This window comes from Austrofundulus limnaeus, unplaced genomic scaffold (assembly GCF_001266775.1).
Source record: "Austrofundulus limnaeus strain Quisiro unplaced genomic scaffold, Austrofundulus_limnaeus-1.0 Scaffold995, whole genome shotgun sequence".
Classification (NCBI taxonomy): domain Eukaryota; kingdom Metazoa; phylum Chordata; class Actinopteri; order Cyprinodontiformes; family Rivulidae; genus Austrofundulus; species Austrofundulus limnaeus.
Window position 1 is genome coordinate 79,057 of NW_013953397.1, and position 15,365 is coordinate 94,421.

Sequence of the window (15,365 nt, forward strand, 5' to 3'; positions counted from 1 at the left end):
GTTTTGATTCATGTAAAATTTTGCTTCCACTTCACAATTGTATACCACTTTGTGTTGGTCTTTCACATTAAATTCCAGCGAAATATATTTATGTTTGTGGTTGTAATGTGACAAAATATGGAAATGTTCAAGGGGTATGAATACTTTTGCAAACCACTGTATGAGGATGAGATGGAGGACTGATGTGTTTTTAAGTAATATTATTTTAAACTAAAACTGTATAATTTATTCATCATCATTTTCACATACAAACTGTCTGTCTGAAATGTTTTTGAATTTTTTTCTAAATTTTGTTTTGCTCTCTGGGTGTTTGTGTGAGTTTTTCCGCAGGGCGAATGCTGTTCTCACCGGGGGTTCTCCATTTCCACCTGGAACCAACTGTGTGCCACCTCGTGCTAGCCTTTCCAACAGGCATTTCCTGGGGGTCCTTTTTGGGAGGACCCACCCCTCCCACAATCACGTTCCACCTCTCTCTGGGTGAGATTTCTAAAATGCTACACCTCTGGCCCTGTTTTTTGGTGTGGTTTCTGATCACACACCTTGTGCCTTAATGAAATAAAGAGAAAAGAACTGTGTTTTTTATACCCAGGCTAAATTAGCTGGGTGAGAGTGCTTTTCACCACACTGTTTGCATTTTTTCCGCCACCATGAAAAATTCAGTATAAACTGCCCCTATCTGAAATACTGGACTAAATTTCTGCTCTTCTGACTGGCTTATTATTGTGCATTTTAAATGTTTCACTGTTTTGCCTGAGATGTAATTATGTCTTTGCAATGTTTGGACTTTCCTGGTTTTTCTCAGGGATTGTTTTGACGCCCTGGGTAGCTGGGTTGGTATTTAGCTCCCGCTTCTGGGCGGTATCAGGGTTACCCCTGGTCCATTTCTGAGGCCCATCTCATAACATGATTTTCAAACAATTAGACACTTCTGGATGTTTGGGTTTTTGTGGGGGTTTTTTTACTTTTAAGGTTTGTTTAGTTTATTTGGTTCATGATTTTCTAGTGTTTCGTCCTTCTGTGCAGCTTCCTGGTGAAGTTTAGGTGATTGTCAGCTGAGTCTCAGGGAGGCTCCTCCCACRACAGTCACATTTTTGTTTGTTTGTTCCTTTCTGCATTTGTGGTAAGCTGGGTAGGGGGTATTCTGCTACCTCGAGCCTGATACACCACGAAGATACTGTATATTTGAGGGTCAATTCACCTGTCTGGGTTGTTTTTGAGGTCCAGGAGCTGAGATTTGCTGTCTAACAACATCTATGCCATCACAGAAGGACTAGATCTAGGCTTACTTTAGGGCTTAGCTTAGGTGTAACAAGAGGAGGGGTGCTATTTCTTTTAGTTGAATTTATTTAGACTTTTAGATTTAGCCTTTGTTTGTTATTTTTGTTAAACTTTTTTTTCTCTTTTCATTGCACAAGTCAGCTCATGCCAGTAATCCATACATTTGAGTTCATGCCTTATGGGCTCTGTGGTTTTTGACAAAAGTGATTTTGAAACTTTCATTTTGTTTGTTTTTTGTTTTGTTTTGTTTTTTTAACTGCTTACTTTTCTGGGGTTGCAGAGTTGACCTTATGTGTGCTCTGGTATTTTTAGAGTTTTATTTTTGTTTTTATGATTTTGGATTGTTTGGGGTGGAATAAAGTTTATCTGAATGGGGTGGAAACTGGATTTTGCACATTTTAATGACATTTCCACATTTATTCATGAAGTTTTGTTGTCTTCCTTTATCATTTGCTTTTGAACTTGTCCAATCGCTTTGCTAGAAGTACAAATGGCTTCAGCATTTCTCCAACTCGCCTTGTACTAATTTACTTAAGGTTAATTTATTGACAACTAGTTGTTATTAAGTTAACACATTATCCAAGATAAGATTCTGATGGAACATACTCGGCTAATACTATTCATATTTGAGTGGGGCAAAACTTGTGTTGTGATACCTTGTCTGAAGTTTGGACTTTTAAGTTTTTTAAATTTCGACATGTTTTTCTTCATCGATTCTTCTGATGTGTAATGATGTTTCATTTGTCATTTATGCCTTTTTTACTGTTGAATCTTACATTGATTGAATGTATATGTTTTTGGTCGTCATATAACTTGCACTATTTTTCCCTCATTTTTACATTGTATTTGTTGTTGATTTTTGCATTTGTGTTTAGACGTTTGATAATTATTCCTTTTGATTTGGTTTGAGTATTGTTTACTCAAGAGGAGGGGTTGTTATGGAATAATTATGTATATCTGTTCTACTTTGACACTGTTCAGTAATCATATCTCATGATAACTAGTTTCGGCTGTTTTAATATATCGGCCCAGACTTAAAGACTCCAGCAATGCATGACCTCTTTTATTTTGATAAGGTGTTTCCGGGCTGACAGCCCTGTCATTGGTTAGATGGTTCACAGCTGGCGAACTGTGATTGGTTGTAAGCATGTTACAGGATGTTATATTATCGGCTGCTCTGCGCTGATGTGGGAGCCACAACTTGACTGACTTCTCTGATTGACTTCTGCTCTGTTGCTCAAATTAAATCGTTTGACGACCATACAAGCAGACTTTCTGTGCATTTATTCCGTGTTTCTGCATTCTTGGTAAATCGTGCCACCACATACTTATTAAAAGCAAAAGTATTGATTTAAAATGAGCAGTTAAATTTTCTGTAATGATGTTTATAAGGATGTGATCTCCCCTAAAAATGCAGAAATGACTGTCATTAAAATAATTTATGTTAAATTTAGGATGCAATAGTCTATCTGCTCCAATTTGTATACATATATCAAGGCAGCCCCAACCTTTTCCCAGAATGAAATCTATCTGAGGGCTAGGGGTCAAATGCAATAATGTAATTCATGAAATACAAATGCTTTTGTTTTAATAATTATGTTCTACTGGAGTGTGACATGATTTGATTGTGTACAAACTAATACGGTATCAGAATTTACATATTTAAATATATACAGTTCTCATTCAACCACAATTAAATTCACTTTATCTAGGAGGGACAATTTATATGGATAGTATTTATTTTTTTACAATAACAAGCTGGAATGAAAACAAGCAAAAACGAAATAAAATCAATATCTTTCTACTTATTTCCTTTTTAAAAAATGTAAGGAGTAGAAAGTACAGATAACTGTGTGAAAATGTAAGAAGTAGAAGTAAAAAGTAGGCTGAAAAATAATTACTCAAGTAAATACAGATATCCAAAAATTCTACTTAAGTACAGTAAACAAGTATTTGTACTCTGGACCTTAGTATCCTGAGACAATAGCAACCGCTAGGGCTATAATGCAGCTAAAGCTTCCATACAAGACATCAAACTTGTAGTTATGGCAGGTGGCTGAATTGCATTTTATACTGCTGGACCACAGGTACCACCCGTATTGTTTTTTTAATAGCACATTTTGAATTTAGATTTTAAATAATATATTTAGCAGAGTTACAAGCGTTAGCAGAAGTTAGCATCAGATAACAAGCATGATGTCATCACTGTGCAACAAACATCTACAATGGCAGCTGCTGGTCACCGCTAGCCACTTCGAACGCTGCTGAAGATAAAATTTAAAATCTAAATTCTGGGGAAGATTTAAATGTGAACTTTAGCTTTTAACTTCAATATTTAAGGTTTAACTTTTACATTTTCATTTACGTTTAAAGTTTTAGATTTAGGATTTAATATTTAAACATGTTTTTTAATATTTAAATTTAACATTTAGTACAAATTCGATAAATATACTGTAGGAATGGTCAGCTAAATAATAATGAAATGTTAGTAGGAAAAAAATTAACACTCAAAAAGTGAGCTAAATAATTTCAACATTTTAACATTTCATTTTACACTTTGCACCCCATATTTGTGTGCTTTTTTCTTTCTTTAAAGAAAAGGAACAAACTAATCTATCTGTATATTTAGGGAAATGGAATGAAAACTTCTGCTCTCTAACAGAACTTCCTGCTCCTCCTACCTGGAGGTAAGAAGAGAGTTGCGGTGAGCCCATCCTCTGTGATGGGGATTCTGCGAACACCAGGTGCCATGTACCATCGCTCCACCACCACAGCAGCCAGAGGAACCTGATCCATAAAGCCTTCTGTCTGGTGATCGTGGTACACTGAGACTGTAACCTCCATGGGGATCTGAACGTTCTTCTTCCTCATCCTGAGGGACGACAGAAGAGTCAGTTCTGATAATGAGTTCTGACTGACAGGATCTGCTCTGATGACCTACCTGAGGCCAGGTTTGCTCCCTGGAACTGGTTTCAGGCCCCACAGTAAACCCATCGGCTCGAGCCCTGAATATGTCCCACCCAGACTGAAGTCCTCAGAAACTGTAAAGAAAACACAACCTTTATGGAGCTGCTCACATTTCTTTACCCATTTTGCTCCATCTTCCATATACAGGTTCTGATCTTCTTACCGTTTACAGCCCCTGTGGTGTCAGCAACGTAGTGGGCGAACGCCTGCCAGTGTTGTCCATCTTCACACCGATGAAGGGCGTGGATAGTTATCTTAGAACCAGGGAGAGCATTCTGGACCAGGATGACAAACTTCTCGTCCACGAGGGCTCTGATCGGCTGCACCGACAGCTTCACACAGTGCTGCTTCACGTCCATGTTGAACTGCTGAAAACCACAAAACAAGCATCGCTATGTTTAGTATTTTTTAAAAATTTATTTAAGTTACTTTGGATTTTTTACAGCTATAACCTCTTAGAGTCAAAGTTCATTTGCTTAGTGAAAACTTTTTTTGTGTAATAAAAACAAATATTTTATTCCTTAATCACTACCTTGATGTTGTGGAGGTGTTTGAGTACCCCCCTGATCCTGGTAGCTATGTTGTTTAGGGCATTAGGTTTTGGTAGTGTCAACCATGGCAAACAGGACTCAGGGAAGGGGTCAGCCTAAGAGCGATTCACAACCCTTGATGAATGAAATGGCATTTACATCAGGAAACCTCACCCTGAGATTGGGGAAAGAAGGCACCTACCAGGAGTGAGGCCAGCTGGTGGTCAAGCATTGGCTCCTGGGGCTCGACCAGGCCAAAGACACCTCTATGTGTGGAGGCTCATCAAGGCCAGATGTGACGCATGCTGGCAGTAAGTGTCAATTCTGATTGGCAAATACTAGCTCTRGGGACATGGAAAAATACTTCACTTGTGAGTAAGAAGAATTATCAGCTAGATATAGTTGGCCTCACTTCTACATGCAGCATGGTCTCTGGAACCCAACTTCTGGAGAGAGGCTAGATTCTCTCCTACTCCGGTGAACAAGAGGGTTGCCTCTGTGGCTTCAGACTGCACAAGGGAAGGTTCCCTTGTCTCCGATCCTGTCTGTAGTGTTTATGGACAGGATCTCAGACCAAAGTCATGAAGCGGAAGAAGTCTTATTTAGGGAACCACAGGCTCTCATCTCTGCTATATGCAGATGATGTGGTTCTATTGGTGTCTTCATGCTGCGTTCCATTTATATTGTTATTCTTGAGCTGGGAAGTTTTGACGTAATTTCCCAACAAACCATATGAAACTGCATTCTAGTTAGCCAACAGGCGATCACATTGCTTCCGCTAACCTAGCTACAACACTGCTACAATATAACAATGACAAAAAGAGAGCTCTATTTACATCATGCAAATTAAAATTTATTTTAATTTGTACAGTATGCACAGAAAACACACTACTTTAGTGAGTGATTAAACATGCACAAAAACAATACGAACAATAACTAACAGTAAAAGTTACAGAGTTAACTTTCTGAAGCTATGAGTAGCCACCATCTTGAAACCGAAACTGGGGGTAGTTGCAGTCGCTACCACTTTATGAATGGGATTTACCGCTAGAGTTCCAGTTTAAATTTACAAGTGGGAGCAGGAAAATGTCCACTTCCCAGTGCTACTGAATTGCAACATCAGGCCAAGACCTTCAGCGTGGACTGGGGCGGTTCTCAGCCGGATGTGAAGCAGCTGGGATAAGAGTCAGTTTCTCTAAGTCTGAGACCATGATTCTCAACCGAATAAGGGTGAAATGCCCCCTCCAGGTTGGGGGAGAGACTCTGCCTCAAGTGGAGGAGTTTAAGTTTCTGTGTGTCTTGTTCATGAGTGATGGTAGGATGGAGCGGTAGATGGATCAACGGTTTAGGGCCTTATCCTCAGTAATGAAGGTGTTGCTTCTGTCGTTTGTGGTGAAGAAAGATCTGAGTCAAAATGCAAAGCTCTTGATTTACTGGTCTGTGTATGTTCTGACCCTCACCTATGGTCATTAAGTGTAGACCATGACCAAAAGAATGAGATCCTTGATACAAGTGGCTGAAATTAGCTTCCTTCATAGGGTAGCTGTGTTCAGCCTTAGAAATAGGGTGAGGAGCTCCGTCATTCGGGGGGAGCTTGGAGTAGAGCCACTGCTCCTCTGGATTGAAAGGAATCAGTTAAGGAGGTTCTTCTGATTAGGATGCTTCCTGGACGCCTCCCTTTAGAGGTGTTCCAGCACATCTCATTGGTAGGGGGAAGACCCAGGACTTGCTGGAGGGTTTATATATCCTTTTTGTCCTCAGAAAGCCTCAGGGTCCCTCAGGATGAGCTGGAACATGTCACAGGGGAGAGGTATGTCTGGGTTTCTCTCCTGGATCTGTTGCCTCCATGACCGGACATAGATGAAGATGTTAAATATAAAAAGGCATGCAATTACCTTCACAATTTAGAAGAGAAAAAACATTTCTGTACAGGTTTAAAGGTCAAGAATTGTTTGAAAAACATCTGTCATGTGGTTCATGAAGTGTTTTGCTAACAAAGGGATTAACTTCAACAGTTAACCATGCAATGATAAACAGTTAAAAAATGTGCTGGTTTGTAGAAATAAACTGCGTTGTTCAAAATGGTATGTCCCAATAAACAGGAATCTGCTGGATTTCTTGTTGAAACCTTATTCTCAATCTTCTGACTCCAATCAGGTTTATATAACACTCAGCAGGCCTCACCATAAGACCTTGGGCTGAACCAAAACACAGGAGCTCTGCTCTGAGCAGAGACTCTGTAACACACTAACAACTTCTCTCTACTATAATAATGAATTGAGCTTATAATGTACATCTCTTCCTGGTTACACCCCTGGAGGTGTTACCTTTTACGTCAGATGTAGAATGTAACTCATTTTTGTTTAGGCTAAAAGAAAGAACACATGATAACACACACACACCAACTCTTATTCTGTTTAAACATACAGTGGGGAAAATAAGTATTTAGTCAGTCACCAATTGTGCAAGTTCTCCCACTTAAAAAGATGAGAGAGGCCTGTAATTGACATCATAGGTAGGCCTCAACTATGAGAGACAAAATGTGAAAAAAAAATTGAGAAAATCATTTTGTCTGACTTTTAAAGAATTTTTTTGCAAATAATGGTGGAAAATAAGTATTTGGTCAATAACAAAAGTTCATCTCAATACTTTGTTGTATATCCTTTGTTGGCAATGACAGAGGTCAAACGTTTTCTGTAAGTCTTCACAAGGTTGGCACACACTGTTGCTGGTATGTTGGCCCATTCCTCCATGCAGATCTCCTCTAGAGCAGTGATGTTTTGGGGCTGTCGGCGGGCAACACGGGCAAGATCTGAGTCCCTGGCGTCGTAGTGTGTTGCTGATGGTAGCCTTTGTAACATTGGTCCCAGCTTTCTGCAGGTCATTCACTAGATCCCCCCTTGTGGTTCTGGGATTTTTCCTCACCGTTCTTGTGATCATTTTGACCCCACGGGCTGAGATCTTGCGTGGAGCCCCAGATCGAGGGAGATTAGTAGTGGTCTTGTATGTCTTCCATTTTCTGATTATCGCTCCCACAGTAGATTTCTTCACACCAAGCTGCTTGCCTATTGCAGATTCAGTCTTCCCAGCCTGGTGCAGGTCTACAATTTGGTTTCTGGTGTCCTCCGACAGCTCTTTCGTCTTCACCATAGTGGAGTTTGGAGTGTGACTGTTTGAGGTTGTGGGCAGGTGTCTTTTATACTGTTAACGACTTCAAACAGGTGCCATTAATACAGGTAATGAGTGGGGGAAAGAGGAGCCTCTTAAAAAAGAAGTTACAGGTCTGTGACAGCCAGAAATCTTGCTTGTTTGTAGGTGACCAAATACTTATTTTYCACCATTATTTGCAAAAAAATTCGTTAAAAGTCAGACAAAATGATTTTCTCAAATTTTTTTTCACATTTTGTCTCTCATAGTTGAGGTCTACCTATGATGTCAATTACAGGCCTCTCTCATCTTTTTAAGTGGGAGAACTTGCACAATTGGTGACTGACTAAATACTTATTTTCCCCACTGTAAAGGCTGCAATGATCAGGAAGTATAAAATACATTAATGCATCTAATATTCAATTAATCAATTACAAAATGTCCTTCAGGTTAGTAACTGCCACTCCAGACTTCAGACCAATACCTGCAGAACTGTCAGAAATAAATTATAAAGAGGTGTTTTCTGAAAGTCAACTGGCTGTGGAGCCATGTTGGGTTTGGGTCTAAACGTTAATCAGTTGTAAATATACTTCCAGAGATTATCTCCTTAAGGTTTTATTAAAATCTGTACAATGGTTCATGAGATATTTTGCTAGCAGACATGAATAGTTTTACATATGAACCATTGTGTTTATTCTGTGTGTTCTTTAGACTTAACAGTACAAACTCCACTGATATTATCAGTGTCAGGACAGATACAGCTCATTAACTTTACTTTACAACTGAATAATAATTATTATTCACAAAAACAGATTTTAAAACAACAATCTGATCCCTATATTTTGTTAAACGTATACTGAAGCCCTTCTGTGTACATTAACCTGACTTTATGATCCACATCTGAATTAATGGATCTGTACTCTGTTTAAAGTCACTCCAACATGTTGGTACAAACCTGCAGGACAGAGTTTATATTCTTGTACTGATCTCCTCTTATGCTGTCTCTTGGCCAATCAGGGTGTCTCAGCAATGTTGGTGTCTCCTCATTGACAGTGTTCCTTACAGATTGTCCTCAGTCCTGACTTCATGGATACAATGCACAAGAAGACAACTTATGTTCAAATACGTTGAAGGGGTGTACAGCCAGGTTCAGTTGGACTCTGCCCACAAATGAGTCCCTGAACACAAGAGGGTGCCATCGAGCCACACAAACTTCTTTCAGTTCTCTCTTCAGCAAGTCGTCCTCCTCCACCTTACTCTACACTCTGTGTTCTCTACATCCAGACCTCCCCGATTTCTCTTTTTCCTGACAGCTGCATCTTTAACACATACATCTGATGTTTCCTCCTGGAGCGTGAAGGGATTTGTATCATGTGCAGGTGTGATGGATCACATACTACAGTATAGGACAGGTGTCAGAACGGTGTATAGTTATACTTCTCATCCAAATGAAGTAAAGGCCAATGCGTATGTATTATACAGTAGAAAGCATTTAGAGAAATAACACATAATGATTGTTTTATTCCAGGAAATAGGTCGATTTGACCAAGGTTTTGTTTACTCTTCATAATAGCTGGGTGAAAGAGAAACTGTTCTGAAAGCTGTGACCCAGGAATGCCTTGTTGTACAAGAGTCAATGCAGTTTGAGGGTCATAAAAAACAGGGTGATGCAATAATCACACAGAAACAGGGGGTCCTGATGGTTTTACTTTAATAAATAAATTTTTAAATATTCAACACTTTTGTTTTTACCTATGAGCCGTGAGTGATAGAGGAAACAATGAAAATAGTAAAAAAAAGGGGAGCAGTAAATTGTTAAAATGTTTAATGAAATGTATCGCAAATAACTCAACACGTTTTAACACACAATATAGTGTACCACTATTATTACTACTACATTGTGACATAAATACTTCATTTTTATTAAAATTAATTTTTTTACAGATATTTCTTTCAATGGTCACTAAAATGAAATTAATATTTTCATTGATTCATTTTCATCTCCCTGCTCTGGCCTGTCGTGGTGTTTCTGAGTGTTTCTGACACCTTAATGTACACATGTATCAAAGCTCCAGCATCAGTCCTGATGTTCTGCAGAAAGCTCCAGCATCAGTCCTGATGTTCTGCAGGTCATGAAGACGTCTCCACCTGTACTTCAACCATCTGAAGATTTGTTCTCCACCTGGCTCCAGTCTTCAGTAGTAGTGTACAGTAGAGTAGTGTTAACAGTATCATAAGTTAAAGAAAAGTTACTTAAAAAATATGGTCTATAAATAATTTGGAACATTTCATCATCACTCCACTGTATATTAATTATTGTGCTGCTGACCTGAGGCAAGGCAGCTTTATATAAAACGTTTCAGCAACAAGACAAATCAGTGCTTTACACAAACAAAACATTTTGACAAAGTGCAAAAGAGAAATAAGAATATAGAAAAATAAAATAAATCTTCAAAAAAGACTATCATAAAAGCAGGATTCTGTTTAAGAAATTTAATAAAATATTTTAAAAAAGGAAATCAGACAGTGTTAAAGTAAAAATAAAATAAAATATTTCATCATAAATCCACTATCTACTTTATTGTTGTACTACATGACATGAATGACAAACTGAAAAGGCTCCAAATACTTTTCCCTTCAGCAAATTGTTGTTTTTATAAAGAGTTTATCTGGTCCCAAATGAGGCAGTGGTCATGTCCCCCTAGTGGTCTGACTTAGTTACTGTTTGCAATCGAGTGTTCCATGCATAATGTCTATTTTGACAGGTAAAACAATTGTACTTGTAAATTTGATTCGTACTTGTAATGTGGCAAAGTTGTAACATTTTAACTTGTATTTGTAACTTTGTATTTATAACAAATTTATGTACGTTTATAGACTTACATGTACAAATTTAGACTCTTACACATACAATGATTCTGACAGTTCTCTTACCCGATAGTTGAACTTCCAGTCTTCATGTTCTGCAGAATCAGAGCTGCTCCAACATTTAATGTCTGCTTCCTTCATGGAACCAGAGGAGGAAGTAAAAGTTTGAGTCTCCCTTTATGTGAAAGTGAAGCCGTAAGGTCATCACCTCCAACAGCTCCTCTGCAGTCCAACAGAACCAACAGAACTCGGCTGTATCTTTAGATCTGCACTGGAACTGAAACTTTGTCTGAATGTTTCCGTCCTGCAGCTTTCTGCGTCTGTGCTACGAAGAGCTGGAGGGGTTGGACTTCAGCTCTGCTTCAGCTGCAGCTGACAGTCAAACCAGCTGAAGGTGACCCGGTCTCTCAGTCCGCTTTCTGTCCAGAACCGCTCAGACTTGACTCAGGTTGAGTCCGACTCATGGATCAGTTCTTCCACAGCAGTGATCCAGAACCAGTCGGACCATCAGACCCAGGTCCCTTCAGTCCTCCTGGAGCTCCACAGACCAAAACTACTTCCTGATACTTTGAGTTATTTTAGCTCCTCAGAGATTCAAATGCTCAATCAATCAAAACTTTATTCATACAGCACTTTACAAACCCCCAAGTTTGGTCCCCGTTAACAAACGAGCAGCAGAATTCTGAACCAACTGAAGACGGTGGAGCAGAGACTGGTCAATCCCACTGCATAGGGTATTGCAATAATCCAGTCTGGAGAAAATAAAAGCATGAATAATCCTCTCAACGGTATCATGCGGAAGATAAGGCTTGACTTTACTGATGAGCCTTAAATGATAAAAACTAGACCGGACCACTGCACTGACCTGCTTGTCAAGTTTAAAATTGTTGTCTAAAACAACTCCAAGATTCTTAATAAAATGACAATCAGAATCCAAACTGTTAAATCCTACCAGCAGGTCAGTTTTGCCAAAACAATGACCTCTGTTTTATTTTCATTTAGACAAAGAAAGTTTAGCTCCATCCAACTTTTAACATCCTTTAAGCAATTCTGCAGATTCTCCACATGCTGAGGTCCACCAGATCTTAAAGGTAAATAAATCTGAATGTCATCTGCATAAAAATGAAATGACACATTGTATTTCTTGAAGATGGACCCCAGTAAGAGCAAATAAATAGAAAATAAAATGGGGCCCAGTATGGAGTCTTGAGGTACCCCACATTTAAGAGGAGCCCCAGGAATAAAAATCTCCAATATGTACAGAAAAACTCCAATCAGATAAATAGGACTCAAACCATTTAAGAGCTGAGCCTTTCACCCAACTGACTGCTCCAAACTAAAACTTCATGATCCACTGTGTCAAAGGCAGCACTGAGATCTAAAAGAATCAAAACAGCAGAAGCACCAGAACCTACAGTTCAAAGCAAGTCATTACACACCCTGAGAAGAGCTTTTTCAGTACTGTGACGGAACCTAAAACCAGACTGAAACTTCTCATAAATTCCATTCAGCTCTAAATGGTTCTGTAGCTGAAGATAAACCACCTTGACGAGCCGACCAAACGCTCGGCTCGTTTCAGAAAAGTCTGCTTTGACTTTGAGTTTTCCTGACCAACATTATTCTGAGTTTTAAAAAAAATTCTTTTAAAGATTTGTTTCATCCTGATTAGCTTTTAGCTATGTTTAGCTAATTTTAGCTGTAGCATTTTTTGGTTTAAAACCAATGTTTGTTTTGCTGATTTAAGTGTTTAATCTCTGCTCATCTTTAGCTCATCTTCAGCCACTGTTCAGCTTCTGTTGTGTTAGTTTGAAGCCCTCAGTTTTAGGTGTTTCACCAGCTTTCAGCAGATGTTCAGCATCAGTATGTGTAGCTGTTAATATTTCTGCTCTGTGGTTTTCAGAGCTTTGGGACAGCTGGGACTGGAAGTTTTCTAAATAAACTCAGCTCTCAGGACAGAATCAGTTGAAACTCATTCTGTTCAGATGAAGCATCAACATCCTGGAGGTTCTGTCTTCAGTTCTTTCTAGATGGACGGTGTTTTTGATCCACCGCCTTTAATTCATCAGCCTTTTGGGCCTCATCTGGTTCTCCTTCTGAATAAAAAGCCGAAGCTTCAGTCTGACTGAGAACAGCAACACCTGGTGGCCAGATGGAGCCACAGCAGCAGAGGGAGCCTGAAACACAACTTTTAATCCCATCATCTAAAAATCAGTTCAGATTAAACTAAAGATTAGAAACAGGAAGCTTCAGCTGCTGGTTTCTGACACAGGTGTCAAAGTGACACTCAGATGAATCCTCTGCATCATCATCATCATCATCATCATCATCATCATCATCATCATCAGTGCCAGAAGGACTTCAGCTTCTGTAGTTGGAGACAGGAGGAGTCCAGCCTGGGAGGAACCCCAAGAGGGGACAGAGGAAGACTTCTGGTTGGACAGGAAGTGGTTCTGGAAAAACCTTAGAAATGAGAAGTGGWCCTGCAGCCGGACTCAGGTGGTTCTTTGTTTTTAGTCTTTGTGAGAAAGTTGACTCCAGGCTGCTGGAAGAAAGGTTCTGACTGACTGTTGGACCTCTTTTTCACACAAGTGCATCAACACTCATGGCTTCAGATACACACCGCCCTAAACTCACTTACTCCTCTGGCTAATAAACCTGCTCTATGCAGAGGTTTTTATAAACACCATAGTGTCACATTGTTGATATAATGTGATGTTTAGTTTTTTTCCTCATCTATCCTTGTGTGGTTTTTAGTTTTTCTGTTAAGGGTAGCGCCTCCTCATGATGTCTTCATGAAGATGATCCTTGCTCTGTGCAGTGTCTGTGGCTGCATGACCCAGAGCACCTGTTCTCCTATGTTTATGTTCGGTCTTCTTCTGAATGGCTGTTTTGAACTGTAATTTCATTGTGCTCTGTACAATGACAATAAACACTTATCTGATCTCATCTTATCTTTTTTTTATTGTCTTACCTGATCTTTAGTCCAGGTCTTGGATCCTCACAGCAGGTCTTGACTCTAGCAGAGTTGAGGGGATGCGCTAGACTGGTTTAACCAATCTAATTCATTAACCACAGACTGTGTAAGTTCATTGATTACTTGAATTGTGTTTGCACCATGTGTGTGAATGACTGTTTTGTACATTTGACTGAAGATATTAAGACAAACTGGAGGAAGGTCATTTACATATAGAGAAAATAACAAAGGCCCCAGAATGGAACCTTGTGGAACACCTGTCGACAAACAGAGAAGGTGAAATGTTGTCTCTGATTCTAAGTGACTGAGCTCCAAGTTGAATTTACTTCATTTGGTCAATAATATTTTATGATTTACAGAATCAAAAGCTTTTTTTCAGGTAAAGAAACACAACATCACCCTTATCAAATAAATGTTTTAGGTTTTAGGAACAAACAATTAGCAGTGTTCAGTCCTCCTCCTGGTGTTTAGATGTGAAATCATTTGTTAGGCAGCTCCTCTCTCTTGATTAACTGAGTGAATGTGAAGCAACACCTGAACAGGTGAGCAGCAGGGTCTAACAATGATGAACTGGGCCCGGTTCAGCTTGAAGCAGCAGTGAAAATCCCCACTCCTTCTCAGGAAGACTTTTAGCAGAACTCCTGAGATTCTTCAGAACCGGAGCTTTTCTCTGCAGAGCAGGAAATCAAGTCTGAACTGGAGAAAAGAGGAAGCTGCTGCTTTCTGAGAACCCCACTGAGCAGGAACGAGGTTGTTTGGGTCTGACAGCTGGATATAAACCCAGCAGGTCGGAGTCGTCCTGCAGAACCTGAGCCTCCATCCCAACAGAACTTTTGTAGTGTGGAAGAACCATGAAGACTCTGGTGACTCTCAGCCTCCTGGCTCTCCTCTGTTTCATGTATCACAGCTCTGCAGGTAAGCTCAGAACCTCTGCTTGTGTCGACTCGTCTGGGAGTCGGGTCGGTGCTGACTTCTGTTTGTGTCCACAGCTCCGGAACGTCCAGGGCTGGTGTCGGGTGGGTTCTGCTGTGAGGAAAACGAGAAGGTTATAATCCCCAAGAACAAAGTGAAGGAGCTGAAGATGAGCCCAAGCCACTGCTTTCTCAAGTCTCTGATGTGGGTTCACTGGTCTTTAGCTCCGCCCACTTTTTGTGAAGTTTGTCAGGTGTTAGAGACATTTTACTGAAGGGTGTCAGGTGTCAAGGACTCTTATTTTGAAGGGTTTCCGATGTTAAAGACTAATATTAAAAGGTTAGGTGTTAGATGCTCTTATTGTGAAGTTTGTCAGATTTTTAGGGGCTCTTTTTGTAAATAGGCTCTTATTTTGAAGGGATTCAGGTGTTAGAGTCCCTTATTCTCATGATTTGCATGCTATTATTGTGAAGGGCATCACTTTTTGAAGGTAAAATATGTAAATTGATCCTAAACCAACAAAGCAACAGGAATTGCTTTGTTTTTCTTCCCTCCAGGAGTTTTTCATTAAACTACAGATTATTGAGTTCAGAGATTCAAACAAACTGATTTATCCTGAAAACAAAGAGCTGCGGTTCAGTGTGTGTTTAGTGTGTGTGTGTGTGTGTGTGTGTGTGTGTGTGTGTGTG

At 39.6% G+C, this 15,365-nt stretch overlaps 1 protein-coding gene and 1 long non-coding RNA gene across 2 annotated transcripts in view; one reads left to right on the plus strand and one right to left on the minus strand.

Moving 5' to 3' along the window:
• The window catches only part of LOC106533662 (acyl-coenzyme A thioesterase 4), a gene marked incomplete in the record, with an annotated part of 35,781 nt that extends 26,766 nt beyond the window's left edge, over nt 1-9,015 (minus strand). Inside the window, 4 exon segments of the mRNA XM_014030068.1 lie at nt 3,960-4,150; nt 4,220-4,319; nt 4,409-4,613; nt 8,878-9,015. Coding sequence (XP_013885522.1) covers nt 3,960-4,150; nt 4,220-4,319; nt 4,409-4,604 — 487 coding nt within the window.
• A 4,869-nt stretch (nt 9,016-13,884) lies between these two features.
• LOC106533664 (uncharacterized) overlaps nt 13,885-15,365 on the plus strand; it is a 1,832-nt gene continuing 351 nt past the window's right edge. The window contains exon 1 of the long non-coding RNA XR_001312267.1: nt 13,885-14,880. This is a non-coding gene — a long non-coding RNA (uncharacterized LOC106533664). The remainder of the gene's footprint in view (nt 14,881-15,365) is intronic.